This window comes from Trachypithecus francoisi, unplaced genomic scaffold, assembly GCF_009764315.1.
Source record: "Trachypithecus francoisi isolate TF-2019V2 unplaced genomic scaffold, Tfra_2.0 Lachesis_group16, whole genome shotgun sequence".
Classification (NCBI taxonomy): Eukaryota; Metazoa; Chordata; class Mammalia; order Primates; family Cercopithecidae; genus Trachypithecus; species Trachypithecus francoisi.
The window spans coordinates 93,638,149-93,657,645 of record NW_022681461.1 but is presented as its reverse complement, the minus strand read 5'-3'; the positions used below and the strand labels follow the sequence as shown (position 1 = coordinate 93,657,645).

The window sequence follows — 19,497 nt, the reverse complement described above, 5'->3', positions numbered from 1 at the left end:
AGCATAAACAAGTCATGGAGGGCTAAGAATTCAGTTCAGCTCCAAAGCCTCCTGTAAAAGGACCCAAAGGATGAGGAGGAGCCAGCAGACTATTTGGAATAAGGCATGTGGCCTGAGAGAGAACAAGAAGTTCTTTCACGGAAGGGAGTAGGGACTGCTGGCAAAAAGGGGACCCCATAAAGTCCACAAAGCCCTTCTGTGATACATGCTTTGCTGGAAAGTCTGGCTGGAAAATGGGAGCAGGGCCAAGATTCCATGGAGGCCAGAGGCCTAAGCCAAGTCAACCCCACATCCCCTAAGTCACCTTTCTTTGAGCATGTTCTATGGAACAAGTCCCATAGTAAAATACCAAAAACCTGAGAGTTCAGTTGTGCATGTGTACCTTTTTCCTTTCATAAATATTCATGACTCCTCCTGTAGCTTATTAAATATATATATTCAGCCACCTTGTTCAACATAAATTCCTGTCCCCTTTGCCCCTCACTCAGAGTGTGTTTCTGACTTCTGGCCAGAAGCTCTACTTCCCGACTTGTCAGAATGACCACCCTGCAGACTGCAACCCTTTGAGAAGTAAAGCTCTCCTTTCCAATTTTTTTTTTTTTTTTTTTTTTTTTTTTTTTTTTGAGACAGAGTCTCGCTCTGCCACCCAGGCTGGAGTGCAGTGGCCAGATCTCAGCTCACTGCAAGCTCCGCCTCCCGGGTTTACGCCATTCTCCTGCCTCAGCCTCCCGAGTAGCTGGGACCACAGGCGCCCGCCTCGTCGCCCGGCTAGTTTTTTTTGTATTTTTAAGTAGAGACAGGGTTTCACCGTATTAGCCAGGATGGTCTCGATCTTCTGACCTCGTGATCCGCCCGTCTCGGCCTCCCAAAGTGCTGGGATTACAGGCTTGAGCCACCGCGCCCGGCCTCCAATTTTTAAAAATAAAAAAAAACCTGACAGTAAAGGAATGAAGTTGCCTCTGTTCTAATCTGCATTTCCCAAAAATGATTTGACAATATTTTTTTTTGGAGTCTCACTCTGTTGCCCAGGCTGGAATGTAGTGGCACAATCTCGGCTCACTGCAACCTCTGCCTCCCAGGTACAAGCAATTCTCCTGCCTCAGTCTCCCAATAGCTGGGATTACAGGCACCCGCCAACACACTCGGCTAATTTTTGTATTTTTGGTAGAGATGGGGTTTCACCATGTTGGCTGGGCTGGTCTCAAACTCCTGACCTCAGGTGATCCACCCACCTGGTACTCCCAAAGTGCTGGGATTACAGGTGTGAGCCACTGCACCCAGCCGACAATGAAGATTTTACAAATACTTTCCAAATTCATTTTGGGAAAAGGTAGTTTCAGCCCTTTCCAAATGTAACTCATCTCCTCTGGGGAGCTCTCTCAAATTGCTTTAACTTACTCATCTCCCCTTCCTGTCTTGCAGCCTTTGATCGTATAGGAACCCATGTGTCATGTTCTGAACCAGTCAGTCTGTAAGGCAGGTGCATAGAGCAGCTACGTCCAGCTTGCCCTGGAAAGAACAAGTACCATGTGGCAGAAGAATAGGGACGGCCTTGCCAGGCTCTGTGGCCCAGCCCTGGTGGGTTTCCCAGAGATGACTGTGTGAGGAAGGGTGGTATGATTTAGCAGTTTCTTTCAGCTACAGCTCCAAACAGGCTCTAGGAAAACATCACTCTAGTCACTGTGTCTTCCCCTTACAAAGGGCAGTGAAGGTCTATGGTTCCAACTACAAAAAATAATAATAATAATATCCTATTCCCAGAGTACTATGCAAACACTTTCAGAGTCATTCTCAGGGCACCATCCAAGCAGACAGGGCCTATTACCAACCCTTACTTATGTGAGAGAAGTAACGCCACACTACTTTGCTACACTGGGCATATCCACCCGCAGCTGGGCCTCAGAGCAACTGATCTTGGGCTAGAGTTGGGGACCTGGACCTAGCAGGTCTTAGCATCTGTGTCTGCACTTGACCTGCCTCTAACCTGGAGGTAATGCTTGTGTTCTCCATCTGCCACAAGCAGTCCCAACAGCTCAAGCCAACCTTCCAACTAGTCATGTGGGGCCTTTTTTGCAGGCTCCTGGCTACATAATACTCACTCACACCATTTTGCACTGCAATAATTTTTATTTTTTTCCTTGGCAAAAAGTGCTACATTTTTAAAAACAGAAAATCTCAAACAATCAAATGCATTACCCATCACAGAAGAGGGTCTGGCAATAGTACAAAACATCCTACTGAAGATTTTTTTTTTTTTTAAATATACAAGTCAGTTTAAAATGATAGAAGTTCTGTGAGAACTAAGAAATCTACAGCCTGTAGTTTAATAATAGAAAAAAAATTAAGACAATTAAAAGATCTATAGCATCCAGCATTTTGCTTAATTCCCTGTTTATAGCACCTATTTCTCTAGGTTCGAAGATGAGAATTCCAGAACCTGTGGTATGTGCTGTGTAACAAGTTAGGGTGGACTTGCTGTCTCTCCTCTCCAGCAGCCCCTCACCATTAAGAGGAGGATATGTATACATTTTTTTTCCAATTTTCCTACTTACACCCAGAGAAGAGGGGGACAACTGGGAGAGCAAGTTAAAAAACTGGGGTACAGGAATAAATATGACTTTTCCTTTCCCCACAATGGGATGTTGACAGAAAAGCAGATTATGTGCTTAGAGGAATTCGTGGGTGGAAACAGCTGTTATCTTTGACATGATGTGTAAAAATCAGGGAACAAGTGGACATCACAGTCAGTCGCCTGCAAGTTAAAAAAACCCCAGACCAAACAGACAGTTCAAGGGAGGAACAGACAAATTACTAATCACATCGATGCTGTTACATGCACAATGATGCTGACTGCAGGCCAGCCTGTCACCATCTCAGGGCTAAGCCAGCAGAGTAGGAGGGGTGGCTTCAACCCCAAGTCCCGCTGCAGTGGGAAAATGAATATTCCACACATGAAGCACTCACTACACACAGATAAACCCCTGCTCACCCCCATCTTCTTAGACTTAACCCAATTTAGAAAATAAAAGCAAAACCCATTGAGAAGATTGGAAGAATAGCAGAGAGGATTCTCCTCAAAGTCAAGAGAACTATGGATGTGAACCTTAGCAGACTTGAGACTCCTAGCTCCAGGCCCCTTAAACACCAGATCAGGTCTTGAGGGGATGGAGAGAGAAGCTAGGATGGGGATTCTCTTTACCAAGTCCCATGAAGCCTTTTGCAGCCTCTAGAGCTGCACCTGGATGGTGAGTCTGATGTTTTAGGGGTGTGGTTACTGGCTAAGCAGATGTGAGGGTGGGAAGGGGAAGTGACACCAGCTTCCCACATGGGGGACACACAGGTGGGAAGACAGGTAGGGCTGGATCACTTTGCAGTCCTGGCACGGGAGGCCCCAGGAAGCCTGCAATCTAACTCAAAAGATTTTCCCAGTGGTAATTTATTTTCCTTTCTATTTTTACTTCCTATTATCAGTGTTGTTAGACTTTAAAAAACAAGTTACAGACTAGTCTCAAAGCTGGACTCTGTGAATAAAGTTGTTTCTTTTATAAATATTTTAATTACAAGTAATCCTCACTCCAGGTAATTTCAGTGACACACAGTACCTACAGGCACACAAGATCACACACTCACACTCACAAACATACACACACACACGCTCTCTCTCACACACACGCAGCTCCCAAACTTTCACAGAAAGTCTGACAGCAACCATATAATTATAAAGGAGCCCTACCTCTCAAGAGTGAAGTAAGGGTGAGAATGACTATGTCATTTCAGCCTAAAGAAGCCAGAGAGGGGAGAATGTGTGTCACTTAAAGAAAAATAGGGATTAGCAACAATGTTTGGTTGAAAAGCCAGAATAAAAGATAGTAAAATTTTGATTACCAAAGGGGAAAACAAAAAACCAAACAACCTTCAGATTTCTGTACAGAGCTTCTTCCTATTAAGTGCCTAAACTATAGGCAAACTTTGGTGTTCCCACTAAAACACAAGAGCCTCACACAATTAGGAAAACAAAAATCAAAAGAAACAAGGAAACTGAGGATGGAAGTTAGTGTAAATCTCTGCATTTGGGGAGCTGTCATTAACTCCAGAGCCCAGCATAGTTTCCATGGAGCCCTGAAGGGAGGGGACCTCCTGCCACAAAGAGTTTCGTTCCAGACGAGTCGTAGCAGTGGGTGTAAACAGCATTGGGGAAGAAGTCAATGTCTGAGAAGTAATTCCTCCAGGTTTCATCATGGTTCTATGGGAAGAGAAAGAGACTACAATTAGCACCTCTAGCCATGGGGCAGGAAAAGGGGGAGGAAGGGACAGGAATGCTTTCTGGTCTCCTTAAGGGAACAGGGTTCTACAGGTACAACCTCATGTCAGGAGATTTGCGCTGGTTGATTCTCATGGGAATTGGGGCCTCATTTTTCCAACTAAACATTAGGGAAGAATGGAGCAGCTGAAGAACTGCTATACAAGGCTCAGTTCTTCTCAGCACAGTTAGAACCAAAGTTCTGTTTTCCCTCCACCCGCTAGGCGCAGGAGAAAGAACCAAACACTTGAATAATTCACTGGAGGTAGGGCGCACTGGTTCACGGCTGTAATCCCAGAATTTTAGGAGGCCAAGGTGAGAGAATCACTTGAGCCCATGAGTTTGAGACCAGCCTGGGCAATGTGGCGAGACCCCATCTCTACTAAAAAAAAATAAATTAGCCAGGCACAGTGCACATGCCTGTGGCCCCAGCTACTTGGGAGGCTGAGGCAGGAGGACTGCTTGAGCCCAGGAGTTCAAGGCTACATACAGTAAGCTATGATCACACTACTGCACTCCAGCCTGGGCAACACAGTGATGCTGTCTTAAAAAAAAAAAAAAAAAAAATTCACGGAACAGGTGGGAGGTTCCTCTATTATGCCTTGGGGAGAATCCTAAGTCAACCAGTGTGTTTTACTGGGCCTCAGTTTTCCCACAGGTAACGTAGAGACACAAAAGCAAGATCAGGGGGAAGTCTTCTCCTGTTCCAAGGAGTACCTTTTACTGGTGAAAAAGTGTGAGTAGATGGTGTGTCAGTGGGGGCTGAGGGGTAGAGGAAGATAATTTTTCTGTTACTGTGTAGCAGTCATCTCAGGCAGGGGCTTACTCACCAGCCAGCCTTTGCCAGTGGTTAGTTTCAGATTCTCCCCTGCTAGTCTGGGCTTGGACCCGTAACAAGCTGAGAGCCTCTCTTCCAGAAATCTCTGAGCTCGGATGTCATAGAACAGCAGGGAGCCCTGCCCAGTTCCCACAGTGATGATGTGCTCATAGAAACTCACGGACCGGATTCCTGAAAGAGAGAAAAGTAAAAGGCAGTGAGGTGGGAGAGAATATTTGCTTGACTGTCTGCTAGCCTGAATTTCTGCAACACTGAGTTTCCACTGTCCACCCCGCTCCCCTCAACGTATCAGACAGTGCTTTCCCAATGGCAAGTTAGCTCATGCAAAAGCAAAGAGAATTCTGATGCCATCCTGCCTATCCACACACTAACAGAAACCATCCAAGAAGCCTTGGACAAGTAAGTGTCAGATTCCTGATGATGCTCACGATGCTTTTGACTGAAGACCATAAGTGCTCAGAACTTCCTTGCTTCCTCTCAACTCACTCTGGAGTCATCTTTCGTAACTCTAAACTTTTCTCCATCATATGTTTCCAACCTACACTGCAACTCAAGGTAATCTGCATATTTATAAATCATTAGGTCATCAAGGATTCCTTATATTTGACCTAAAACCTCTACTATGGCAAATGCAAGAAGTCTTTTTTTATTTTTTGAGATGCAGTCTCACTCTGTTGCCCAGGTTGCAGTGCAATGGCGTGATCTTGGTTCACCGCAACCTCTGCCGTCCAGGTTCAAGTGATTCTCTTGCCTTAGCCTCCCAAGTAGCTGGGATTACAGGCTTCCACAACCACACTTAGCTAATTCTTGCGTTTTCAGTACAGACAGGGTTTCACCATGTTGGCCAGGCTGGTCTTGAACTCCTGACCTCAAGTGATCCACCTCGGCCTCCCAAAGTGCTGGGATTACAGGCATGAGCCACTGTGCTCGGCCACAGTGCAAGAAGTCTTTATCTGGTATTAGATGTTTTGAGAGTGGCAAAAAGCTCAGAATTAAATACCCAAAGAAGTTTAAGACAAGTCATGTAATTACTTTAGATCACAAGGAAAACACATCTGCTGTACTTGGAGATCAAATCAGTGCTTGGGATATGAAGATGTCTCTTGGCATACAAGAACTGGATAATATTTGTGGAACCAGTATTTCCTTACTAGGTATGAAAATTACCCCCATTAAACAATACCGGCCGGGCGCGGTGGCTCAAGCCTGTAATCCCAGCACTTTGGGAGGCCGAGACGGGCGGATCACGAGGTCAGGAGATCGAGACCATCCTGGCTAACACGGTGAAACCCCGTCTCTACTAAAAATACAAAAACTAGCCGGGCGAGGTGGCGGGCGCCTGTAGTCCCAGCTACTCGGGAGGCTGAGGCAGGAGAATGGCGTAAACCAGGAGGTGGAGCTTGCAGTGAGCTGAGATCCGGCCACTGCACTCCAGTCCGGGCGACAGAGCGAGACTCCGCCTCAAAAAAAAAAAAAAAAAAAAAATACCAAAAATCTCTTAAAACTTTTCACTGCATACATTATTACAGCCAAACCTATTTAGTCTTTTCTCTCTTTTTTTTTGAGACAGAGTCTCCCTCTGTTGCCAAAGCTGGAGTGCAGTGGCTCAATTTTGGCTCACTACAACCTCCGCCTCCCAGATTCAAGTGGTTCTCCCATCTCAGCCTCCCAAGTAGCTGGAACTACAGGCACCCGCTACCACCCCCAGCTAATTTTTTTTGTATTTTCAGTAGAGATGGGGTTTCACCATGTTGATCAGGCTGGTCTTGAACTCCTGACCTCAGGTGATCCACCTGCCTCAGGCTCCCAAAGTGCTGGGATTACAGGCATCAGCCACTGCGTCTGGCCCTATTTATTCCTTTCTCTACTACTCTCATTATACATTATTCTTTGTTCTAAAATATAAGCATTTTAACTATAATTAAGAAAAAATAGGCTGGGCACAGTGGTTCAAGCCTGTAATCCCAGCACTTTGGGAGGCCCAAGGCAAGTGGATCACTTGAGGTCAGGAGTTCGAGACCAGTCTGGCCAACATGGTGAAACACCATCTCTACTAAAAACATAAAAATTAGCTGGGCACAGTGGTACACGCCTGTAGTCCCAGCTGCTCAGGAGGCTAACGCAGGAGAATCGCTTGAACCTGGGAGGCAGAGGGTGCAGTAAGCTGAGATCACACTACTTCACTCCAGCCTGGGTGACAGAGCTAGACTCATCTCAAAAAAAAAAAAAAAGAAATAGCTGGGCACAGTGTCTCATGCCTGTAATCCCTATAATCTTAGCACACACTTTGGGAGGCTGAGGTGGGTGGCCCAAGAGTTTGAGACAAGTCTGGGCAACATGATGAGAACCTGTCTCTACAAAAATACAAAAATTAGCTGAATGAGGTGGTGGACGCTTATAGTCCCAGCTACTCGGGAGGCTGAGGTGGGAGGACTGCTTGAGCCTGGCAGGTGGAAGCTGTAAAGAGCCAAGATTGCACCACTGTCCGCCAGCCTGGCCAACAGAGTGAGGACCCTGTCTCCCAACAAAAGCTACTTTGCAGTATCTGCACAGGAATAAACACTACTTGAAAAAGAGAGGGTGAACTATAATCCACAGTGTGCCTTTTAGGACTCTCATGATAACACAGCCATCGTTTTGCATGAGAAAATGAGATAAAGTGAGATAAAGAAAATACAATTTGTTAAGTTGGATTCTGGTCCCTAGCTGTTCTCCCATTAAGCTGTGTGATGCTGGGCAAGTTATTTAGCTGGCTCTAGGTCTTTTTTTTTTTTTTTTTTGGGACGGAGTCTCGCTCTATTGCCCAGGCTGGAGTGCAGTGGCCAGATCTCAGCTCACTGCAAGCTCCGCCTCCCGGGTTTACGCCATTCTCCTGCCTCAGCCTCCCGAGTAGCTGGGACTACAGGCGACCGCCACCTCGCCCGGCTAGTTTTTTGTATTTTTTAGTAGAGACGGGGTTTCACGGTGTTAGCCAGCATGGTCTCGATCTCCTGACCTCGTGATCCACCCGTCTCGGCCTCCCAAAGTGCTGGGATTACAGGCTTGAGCCACCGCGCCCGGCCGCTGGCTCTAGGTCTTATGTGTAAAACTATCTTTTTTCATCTGCTTCCCACAGGGTTCTTGGTATGACGAAATGGGATGTCAGAAAAAGGTATTCTGAAACCTTCAAAGTACACTAGAGTAAGTATTTTTTCCCTCTTCAATAAAGAATGAGGGTGCTCTTACAGAGAACATGCTATAAAAGATTTGAGGTGGAAGCTTAATTTACCCAGTGGTCAGAACTAAACTCAGTATTTTCTTCAGCCTCATTGAGGTTTGTCATACAATATACGGCACATAAAGTATACAATTTGAGGTTCTAACATATGTATATATCCATGACATCATAACCACAATCTACATAATGAACATACTCATTACCCTGAGGTTTCCTCATGCCCTTTGTAAACTTCCTCCTTATTCCACCATGCCACATCTTAGCATAAATGGAATTTTAGTTCAGGCAGGACCACAGCAAAAAAATTACCACAGGACAGAAAGTAGGGTTCTCGGTCAGGTGCAGTGGCTCACGCCTGTAATCCCAGCACTCTGGGAGGCCAAGGTGGGTGGATCACAAGGTCAAGAGATCAAGGCCTGGCCAACATAGTGAAACCCCGTCTCTACTAAAAGTACAAAAATTAGTTGGGCGTGGTGGTGTACGCCTGTAGTCCCAGCTACTCGGGAGGCTGAGGCAGGAGAATCACTTGAACTCGGAAGGCAGAGGTTGCAGTGAGCCGAGATCACGCCACTGCACTCCAGCCTGGTGTTAGAGCGAGACTCTGCCTCAAAAAAAAAAAGAAAGAAAGAAAGTAGGGCTTTCTAAAAGAACATGGAAACTACCAACTAATATCCTCACTGGTGGCTTCCAACAAAGGCTTCTGTGGCCACACATTTGTCTGTGGTGTTTGAAAGCCTAGTGCTCTTTTGTGTCACTCCCCTCCCACCACCCCCACCTTTTTTTTTTTGAGACAGAGTTTCGCTCTCGTTGCCCAGGCTGGAGTGCAATGGTGTGATCTCAGCTCACTGCAACCTCCACTGACCAGGTTCAAGTGATTCTCCTGCCTCAGCCTCCCAAGTAGCTGGGATTACAGGCATGCGCCACTGTGCCCAGCTAATTTTGTATTTTTAGTAGAAACAGGGTTTCTCCATATTGGTCAGGCTGGTCTCAGACTCCCGACCTCAGGTGATCCGCCCGCCTCGGCCTCCCCAAGTGCTGGGATTACAGGTGTTAAGTCACCGCACCCAGCCATCACTCCCCTTTTTGAACACATTTTTATATGTTCCATACAGAGCACTATACCTGTTTGGAAACCAACAAAGAAACTGAATGTCAGAACCCATATGCAGTTCAGCTGTAGGCCTGAGGTGCACACAGGGACTCTTACCACTGCCTCGCTCCCTGGAACAGACAGACTTGACATTGTATGATGGCTGCCGTGGATCCAAGAAGGAGACATGAGCTTGGGAGCCCACTGCGTACACTGACCATTCACTACCATAGGCCAGACACACGTTCTCACGGCAATATGGCAGTTTGGTGGAGAGGAGCTGAAAATAGAGGAGAGATATAACCATGGCATCAGCAGAGAGGCATAAGCCACTGTGCTCGACCACAGTGCAGGGATATTGTTTCTGGACTCCCACCTTGGTGGGCTTCCCTCATACAAAAGCCACAGAAAATCAAGCCCTGATTACGGAAATAACACTCTGTTCCACCCCTAGGCATACAGGAGAAAGACGAGGTGACTGTAATAAACAATAAGACCTAGATAATGAAAGAGACAGGTTGGGGAAAAGGTAAATCTGGAATAAATAATCAGAAGTAGCTGGAAAGGCCAAGGCCTTTCTTGGTAGGCTGTTTCAACTATTCAGGTTGTTTCTGGGAATCGTTCCAGGGCACTAAAGCCATGGTCCCACTCTGTTCTGTCTGCCAGTAAAGGCCACCTCAGTGCTTTTCAGATAAAGAGGCTGATCTCTGGCTACCCCCACCTCACCTCACCACCTGAATGGGAATTGTATGCTATAGAAAGCACACTCATGGGACTAGCTTAATCCCAGATAACCCACATCTGCCTTAACCCTGGGTCTTTGTCAGTTAGCAAATCCTCAGTGGGTGCATGCTATACATAAGAGCATACAAGGTCAGTGGAGCTCAAAGGCTACTGTGACATGAAGGAATCACTAATTCCTGGAACCCTGCTTCCTCTTGCAAAGTCCTCTAGGATAAGAAGAAGACAAAAAGCCAGGCACGTGGCTAACGCCTATAATCCCAGCACTTTGGGAGGCTGAGGCAGGCAGATCACCTGAGGTCAGGAGTTTGAGACCAGGCTGGCCAACCTGGTGAGACCCCATCTCTACTAAAAACACAAAAAATTAGCCAGCAGTGGTGGTACATGCCTGTAACCCCAGCTACTCAGGAGGCTGAGGCAGGAGAATCGCTTGAACCTGGGAGGCGGAGGTTGCAGTGAGCTGAGATCATGCCACTGCACTCTAGCCTGGGCAACAAAGTCAGACTGTCTCAAAAAAAAAAAAAAAAAAAAGACAAACGATTCGCAAGTAGGTTTAACTCTGTAAAAGTTGCTTGTTGAGTCGCCCTTATCCAAAATGCTTGTGACTACAAATGTTTTGAATTTTGGATTTCTCCAGAATTTTTTTCTTTTTTTTGAGATGGAGTCTCACACTGTCTCGCAGGCCAGAGCGCAGTGGTGCAATCTCCGCTTACTGAAAGCTCCGCCTCCTGGGTTCACGCCATTCTCCTGCCTCCGCCTCCCAGGTAGCTGGGACTACAGTTGCCCGCCACCACGCCTGGCTAATTTTTTGTATTTTTAGTAGAGATGGGGTTTCACCGTGTTGGCCAGGATGGTCTCCATCTCCTGACCTTGTGATACGCCCGCCTTGGCCTCCCAAAGTGCTGGGATTACAGGCGTGAGCCACCAAGCCTGGCCCAGGATTTAAAATATCTACATATATGTAATGAGCTATTCTTGGGGATGGCACCCAAATCTAACTGCAAAATTCATTTATGTTTCTTTTTTTTTGAGACGGAGTCTCGCTCTGTCCCCCAGGCTAGAGTGCAGTGGCACCATCTCAGCTCACTGCAAGCTCCGCCTCCTGGGTTCACACCATTCTCCTGCCTCAGCCTCCCAAGTAGCTGGGACTACAGGCGCCCGCCACCTCGCCTGGCTAGTTTTTTGTATTTTTTTAGTAGAGACGGGGTTTCAGGGGGTTAGCCAGGATGGTCTCAATCTCCTGACCTCGTGATCCACCCGTCTCGGCCTTCCAAAGTGCTGGGATTACAGGCCTAAGCCACCGCACCCGGCCTCATTTATGTTTCATATACATTTTATACACATAGACTGAAGATAATTTTATATAATATTTTAAACAATTTTCTGCATGAAACAATGTTTGGTACACTGACCTGTCAGAAACCAAAGGTGTCTGGTGTGAAATTTTCCACTTGTGGCATTGTGTTGGTGCTCAAATTTGGAGCCTTTTTTTTTTTTTTTCTTTTTTTTGAGAGAGTCTTGCTCTGTTGCCAGGCTGGAGTGCAGTGGCACGATCTCGGCTCACTGCAACTTTCGCCTCCTGGGTTCAAGTGATTCTCCTGCCTCAGCCTCCCGAATACCTAGGACTACAGAAGCCCACCACCATGCCCAGCTATTTTTGTATTTTTAGTAGAGACAGGGTTTCACCATGTTGGCCAGGACGGTCTCGATCTCTTGACCTCATGATCCACCTGCCTCAGCCTCCCAAAGTGCTGGGATTACAGGTGTGAGTCACCATGCCCGACCCTTTTTTTTTTCTTTTTTTGAGATACAGTCCCGCTTTGTCACCCACGCTGGAGTGCAGTGGCAAAATTATGGCTCGCTGCAGCCTTGACCTCCTTGGCCCAAGCGGTCCTACCACCTCAGCACCACTACCCTCCAGTAGCTGGGACTACAGGCATGTGCCACAATGTATGGCTAATTTTTAAATTTTTTTTGCAGAGATTGGGTCTTGCTGTGTTGCCCAGGCTAGTTTTGAACTCCAGGGCTCAAGCCTCCTGCTTCAGCCTCCCAAAGTGTTGGGATTACAGGCGTGAGACATTGTGCCCAACTGGATTTTGGAGCATTATGGATTAGGGATGATTAATCTGTATTGTAAATTAAGTCTATTTTCTCATTACCTTACATGATTATTTCAGAGATGGTTTATCTTAATTTGATCGATCTTCAATTGCCAAAGGTTCCTAACACTTAGGTTTTCCTTCTCGTACAGCATGCCAAGTAGTTACTAATCTACAAAGAAATACTTACATGCATTGTTGAGGAGGACTGCTAGTCAAAGGAGCCTCTAAGGAAGCTTTTGCAATATGAAAGAATCACCCTGTATTACTCTTTAAAGACTTTCCTGCAAGAGAGGCATACCAGACTCAAAATTTCATGTACTGTGCAAAAACATGCCCAGACCTTTGGAGAACCGGTCTTTTAAACAAAAATTGAGACCAGGTGCAATGGCTCATGCCTGAACTCTCAGCACTTCAGGAGACCAAGGTGGGAGGATTGCTTGAGGTCAGGAGTTCAAAACCAGCCTGGGCAACATAGCGAGACTCTGTCTCTACAAAAAATTAACAAAACAAAACAAAACAAAAAACAACCAGATGGGTGTGGTGACACATGCCCATAGTCTCAGCTACTTGGGAGGTTGAGGCAAGACGATTGCTTATGCCCAGGAGTTCAAGGCTGCACTGATCCATGAGCCATGACTGCACTCCAGCTTGGGTGACAAAGTGAGACCCTATATTTACGGTCTCTAAAAATAAAAATACCAACCTGGCCAACATGGTGAGACCGCGTTCCTACTAAAAATACAAAAGAATACCTGGGCGTATTGGCAGACACCTGTAATCTCAGCTACTCTGGTGGTTGAGGCACAAGAATTGGTTGAACCCAGGAGGCAGAGGTTGCAGTGAGCCAAGATTGCACCACTGCACTCCAGCCTGGGCATCAGAGCGAGACTCTGCCTCAAAAATAAATAAATAGATAAAATAAACAAGAATGAAAAAGCTCAGCGAGAATTACAGTATTTTAACTGTAAGGTGAATTATTATGTAAAACCACCAAATCATGTTCATCACACCTTAGATAGTGTATTTTCAGCCTTCCAGAGATGAAAGTAGCCATCCAGAGACACTGCTCCCAATTCCTATAAGAGCAATGAAAACCAGGTTATATTATCATCCATAGCAACTACTCCACGATAATAAGCAGGAGAGGATTCTAAGGTCAGGGTCCTTTACTCCTATCTTGGGATGATTCCAGCAGAGGTGCCAGTAATTATAGACCATTACTTCAGAACACAGCTGAATGGCATATTAAATTGAGGCTGCCAGTAATAACACAGGCACCCATGGTTCAAAAACTCCTCACTATGCCATCATTTCCTCAACATCCTGTTGGAGAGTTAAAGCAGGGCACACATGTGAAAGACAGTTTCATAATATAGTGTGAGAATTTCTGTAAGTGAAGAGTCTAATCTAGAAGAGATGAATCTATCCTTAGGCCATAAATATAGATGGGATAGGAGGCTGAGGGACTACCCTTCAAACTGTGGCCTGATTCAGATTTTGGAGAAGCCTTTCTCTGGCTCTGGGTATATATTCTGACACTGCTTTTTTTTTTTTTTCGAGACGGAGTCTTTCTCTGCGGCCCAGCCTAGAGTGCGGGGGTGCAATCTTGGCTCACTGCAACCTCTGCCTCCCAGGTTCAAGCAATTCTCCTGCCCCAGCCTCCCGAGGAGCTGGGAATACAGGCACATGCCACCATGCCCAGCTAATTTTTTTGCATTTTCAGTAAAGATCAGGTTTTACCATGTTGGCCAGGCTGGTCTCAAACTCCTGACCTTGTGATATGCCTGCCTCGGCCTCTGAAAGTGTAGGGATTACAGATGTGAGTCACTGCGCCTGGCTGACATTCTGCTTTTATTAAAACCTCAGCATCAGATCTGACTCAATAAGGTAAGACTTAGTGGAAATGTGAAGGGGAAGTAGGCAGTTAAGAATACTGGTTAGGTGTGATGGCTCACACTTGTAATCCCAGCACTTTGGGAGGCCAAGGAGAGTGGATCAACTGAGGTCAGGAGTTCGAGACCAGCCTGGCCAACATGGTGAAACCCCGTCTCTACTAAAAAACACAAAATTAGTCACGCAGAGTGGTGCATGCCTGTAGTCGCAGCTACTTGGGAGGCTGAGGCAGAAGAATTGCTTGAACCTGGAAGGCGGAGGTTGCTGTGAGCTGAGATCGCGCCATTATACTCCTGCCTAGGTGACAAGAGCAAAACACAGTCTCAAAAAAAAAAAAAAAAAAAAGGAATTAATACCAAAGAGAAAAAAAGTTATTGTTTTCAGAAGCAGGTATGAAAATCATGCCCAGAATAGAACACCTGCAAAAGCATGTGCAAATGAGAGACAGTCAAATCAGGGTGGCCCGAGGGGAATTCTGTGAGGCTGACCCACAAATATAGACCACTCAGAGAAATACTGCAGAGACCAACTGAAGGGGTGGGTTTCAGAGCCTCAGTTATAATTTCTCACCAGCATCACTCAGCCTTTAAGAGGGGATGTGTGGGCTCAGAACCATGCTATGTAGCAAGCACTGATGGGGAAGGAAAAAGGAGTGCATATCCCAAGACATGAGCAAGAGGAATAGACTTCAGGGATCCCTACACAAGTTCATACCTTGTTCTTGCTGTTGAAGGCCAGAGCCCGAACCTTGCAGTTGTCAGGGTTTGTGTCCTCTTTGGGGATGTCCTTTAAGGCCTTGTGAGTGATGTGTGCATACACAGGGACCCGCGACACATTGTGTCTTGCATCACTTTTGATCAAAACATCATCTGTCACCTCCCAGAGTCCCATAGAACCATCACGTGAGCCTGCAGGGCCAGGAGAACACAGTTGTCAGATATACCCACCCCTCTATGGGAAATCCCACAGACGCCAAAGTGGGCTTTCATAGTCTAGCTGTGCATCATCCTCATATGTGCTGAAGCTTGGCCAGATGGCCCACCCTGAACACAGAGCAGCAGGCATTTGAATAGCTACGCTAAGAGAATTATTCACCTAAGGTCTAGGCATTAAAACATTTAAGTTTGACATGGTTGTTGAAATTTATTTTTTATTATTTTTTGTGAGAGTCTTGCTTCGTCGCCCAGGCTGGAGTGCAGTGGTGCGATCTCAGCTCACTGCAACCTAAGTCTCCTGGGTTCAAGCAATTCCCACGCCTCACCCTCCCGAGCAGCTGGGATTATAGGTGCCTGCTCCATGCCTGGCTACTTTTTTTGTATTTTTAGTAGAGACAGGGTTTAACCATGTTGCCCAAGCTGGTCTTGAACTTCTGAGCTCCAGTGATCAGCCTGCCTCGGCCTCCCAAAGTGCTAGGATTACAGGCATGAGCCACCACACCTGGGGGGCTCATGGGGGGACAGAGTTTCACTCTTGTTGCCCAGGCTGGAGTGCAATGGTGTGATCCTGGCTCACCGCAACTTCCGCCTACTGGGTTCAAGCGATTCTCCTGCCTCAGCCTTCCGAGTAGCTGGGATTACAGGCATGTGTCACCACACCCGGCTAATTTTGTTATTTTCAGTAGAGACAGGGTTTCTCCATGTTGGTCAGGCTGGTCTTGAACTCCAGACCTCAGGTGATCCGCCCACCTCAGCCTCCCAAAGTGCAGGGATTACAGGTGTGAGCCACTGCACCTGGCCCACAATCCTTTTATTAAGAATGACTGTTCTAGACTGTTCTTTATTAAGAATTACCATTCACACCTGTAATCCCAGCACCTTGGGAGGCTGAGGTAGGTGGACCACCTGAGCTCAAGAGTTTGAGACCAGCCTGAGTAACATGGCGAAACCCCATCTCTACCAAAAATACAAAAAATTAGCCAGGCTTGGTGGTGCACACCTGTGGTCCCAGCTAATCAGGAGGCTGAGCTGGGAGGATAGCTTGAGCCTGGGAAGCAGAAGTTGCAGTGAGCTGAGATTGTGCCACTGACTCCAACCTGGGTGACACAGTGAGACCCCATCTCAAAAAAAAAAAAAAAAAGATAATAATGACGACTGTTCTAGGCTGGGTACAGTGGTATATGTTTTTAATCCCAGAACTCTGGGAGGCCGGGTAACATGGCAAAACCCTGTCTCTACAAAAAATACAAAATTAGCCAGGCGTGGTAGCGCAAACCTGTAGTCCCAGCTACCCGGGAGGCTGACGTGGGAGGGTCACTGGAGCCTGGAGAGGTCAAGGATGCAGTGAGCTGGGATCACACCACCACTCTGGGCAACAGAGTTAAGACCCTGCCTCCAAAAAAAAAAAAAAAGAAAGAAAAAGAATGACTGTTCTACATAAATAAAATGAATGCTTAAAAAGATAAATCACTTCTCTTAGCAAACAACAATAAAGCTTAAAAAACCAGGCCAGGCACAGTGGCTCATGCATGTAACCCCAGCACTTTGGGAGGCTGAGGTAGGCAGATAACAAGGTCAGGAGTTTGAGATCAGCCTGACCAACATGGTGAAACCCCGTCTCTACTAAAAACACAAAAATTAGTGGAGCGTGCGCCTGTAATCCCCAGCTACTCAGAAGGCTGAGGCAGGAGAATCGCTTAAACCCAGGAGACGGAACTTGCAATGAGCTGAGATCATACCACCACACTCCAGCCTGGATGACAGAGACTCTGTCTCAAAACAACAACAACAAAAAACAAGAACACTTTTCTGTGAATTGAGCCCTGAATACACTGTTGGTGGCAAGCTAAAATGGTACCTTTCTAGAGTACAACTGAGCAACCTGCAGCAAGGAAATTTTATCTTCCTAGCTGAGTGCAGTAGCTCATGCCTGTAATCCCAACACTTTGGGAGGCTTAGGCAGGCAGATCGCTTGAGGCCTGGAGGTTGAGACCAGCCTGGGCAAAATGTCAAAACACCATCAGTACAAAAAAATACAAAAAACTAGCCAAGTGTGGTGACACATGCCTGTAGTCCCAGCTACTCAGGGATGGGGGTGGGGTGCTGAGACAGGAGGATTGTTTGAGACTGGGAGGTTAAGGCTGCAGTGAGCCATGATCACATCACTGCACTCCATCCTGGGTGACAGAGCAAGACCTTAACTCCAAAAAAAAAAAAAAAAAGGAGAAACAACAGCTGGGCGCAGTGGCTCACGCCTGTAATCCCAGCACTTTGGGAGGCTGAGGTGGGTGGATCACGAGGTCAGGAGTTCGAGATCAGCCTGAAACATGGTATAAGCCATCTCTACTAAAAAGACAAACATCAGCCGGGCATGGTGGCGTGCGCCTGTAGTCCCAGCTACTCAGAAGGCTGAGGCAGGAGAATCGCTTGAACCTAGGAGGCGGAGGTTGCAGTGAGCTAAGACATGGCCACTGCACTCCAGCTGGGCGACAGAAGACTCCGTCTCAAAAAAAAAAGAGGAACAGCCAGGCGCGGTGGCTCACGCCTGTAATCCCAGGACTTTGGGAGGCTGAGATGGGTGGATCACGAGGTGAGGAGATCGAGACTATCCTGGCTAACACAGTGAAACCCCGTCTCTACTAAAAATACAAAAATTAGCCGGGCGTGGTTGTGGGCACCTGTAGTCCCAGCTACACGGGAGGCTGAGGCAGGAGAATGGCATGAATCCGGGAGGCAGAGCTTGCAATGAGTGGAGATCACACCACTGTACTCCAGCCTGGGTGACAGAGCAAGATTCCATCTCAAAAAAAAAAAAAAGGGGAACAAACAAAAACAAAAAGTAAGTTTATATTCCCATTCAGAAACAATCCACCATCACAATACCCATATACAACGATGTTTATTCAGAACACTCAGTATGTTCAACAATAGGGTTATATTATATCCATAAAACGGAGTACCAAGAAATTATGTTTTAGGCCAGGCATAGTGGCTCATGCCTGTAATCCCAGCACTTTCAGAGGCTGAAGTGGGAGGACTGCTTGAGCCTAGGAGTTCGAGAGCAGCCTGGGCAACAAAGTAAGACCCAGTCTCTATAAAAAATAGAAATAATTAACTGGGTGTGGTGATGTGTGTTATAGTCCCAGCTACTTGAGGGGATCTCTTAATTCTGGGAGTTCAAGGTTACAGTGAGCAATAATCACACTACTGCACTCCTGCCTAGGTAACAGAGTGAGACCCTGTCTCAACAACAACAACAACGTGTTTTAAAATTATTTTTCCAGTAAAGTTATTTGCCAATTCTCCTTTGAGACCAAGAAGGTGCCCTTCCCACACTGCTAATCTTCTGAACACTTCATAGAAAAAAATATCTAGGCCGGGTGCAGTGGCTCACGCCTGAAATTGTAGCACTTTGGGAGACTGACGCAGGCAGATCACTTGAAGTTAGGAGTTTGAGACCAGCCTGGCCAACATGGTGAAACCCTGCCTCTACTAAAAATACAAAAATTAGCCAGGCACAGTGGCACGCACCTGTAGTCCCAGCTACTTGGGAGGACGAGGCAAGAGAAGTGTTTGAACCTGGGAGGCAGAGGTTGCAGTGAGCCAAGATGCTGCCACTGCACTCCAGCCTGGGTGACAGAGCGAGGCTTGGTCTCAAAAATTAAAAAAAAAGAAGAAAACATCTAAAATGACAGACATATCAATTCAAAGTAGAATGCTAATTATGTGAAATTAGAAAAGGCCACAGAGACAAGGGCACATGTGGAGAACTAGACATGGTTTGTCATGCTGGATTATGGGGTGTAAGCATGGAAGCTATGAGAGATAAAGTTGGAAAGGTGGGCGTGGGCCTTGTATGCTGTGCTATAAAATTTGTTTTTCATCTTACAGATACTAGAAAGTCTCTCAAAGATTTGAGCATCAGAGTGAGAAAATTAGGTAACTGTTTCAGAAGATTACTTTGTGTACAGTTTCAGAAGATTACTTTGTGTACAGTGTGATCTCATTTACCCCATCAAAGTTTTATTACGAAAATTTTATTTTATTTTATTTTATTTTTATTTTTATTTTTTTTTTGAGGCGGAGTCTTGCTCTGTCGCCCGGACTGGAGTGCAGTGGCCGGATCTCAGCTCACTGCAAGCTCCGCCTCCCGGGTTTACGCCATTCTCCTGCCTCAGCCTCCCGAGTAGCTGGGACTACAGGCGCCCGCCACCTCGCCCGGCTAGTTTTTGTATTTTTAGTAGAGACGAGGTTTCACTGTGTTAGCCAGGATGGTCTCGATCTCCTGACCTCGTGATCCGCCCGTCTCGGCCTCCCAAAGTGCTGGGATTACAGGCTTGAGCCACCGCGCCCGGCTATTACGAAAATTTTAAAGTGTAAT

At 46.5% G+C, this 19,497-nt stretch overlaps 1 protein-coding gene across 1 annotated transcript in view; it reads right to left on the bottom strand.

The window, feature by feature from the left end:
* Positions 1 to 2,107: 2,107 nt before the first annotated feature.
* The window catches only part of DCAF12 (DDB1 and CUL4 associated factor 12), a 36,011-nt gene continuing 18,621 nt past the window's right edge, over positions 2,108 to 19,497 (bottom strand). Inside the window, exons 5-9 of the mRNA XM_033238293.1 lie at positions 14,896 to 15,089; positions 13,299 to 13,364; positions 9,563 to 9,725; positions 5,131 to 5,309; positions 2,108 to 4,243 (exon numbers count right to left, since the gene is read on the bottom strand). Of these exons, the coding sequence (XP_033094184.1) occupies positions 4,085 to 4,243; positions 5,131 to 5,309; positions 9,563 to 9,725; positions 13,299 to 13,364; positions 14,896 to 15,089 (761 nt within the window). The 3' untranslated portion in view covers positions 2,108 to 4,084. The remainder of the gene's footprint in view (positions 4,244 to 5,130; positions 5,310 to 9,562; positions 9,726 to 13,298; positions 13,365 to 14,895; positions 15,090 to 19,497) is intronic.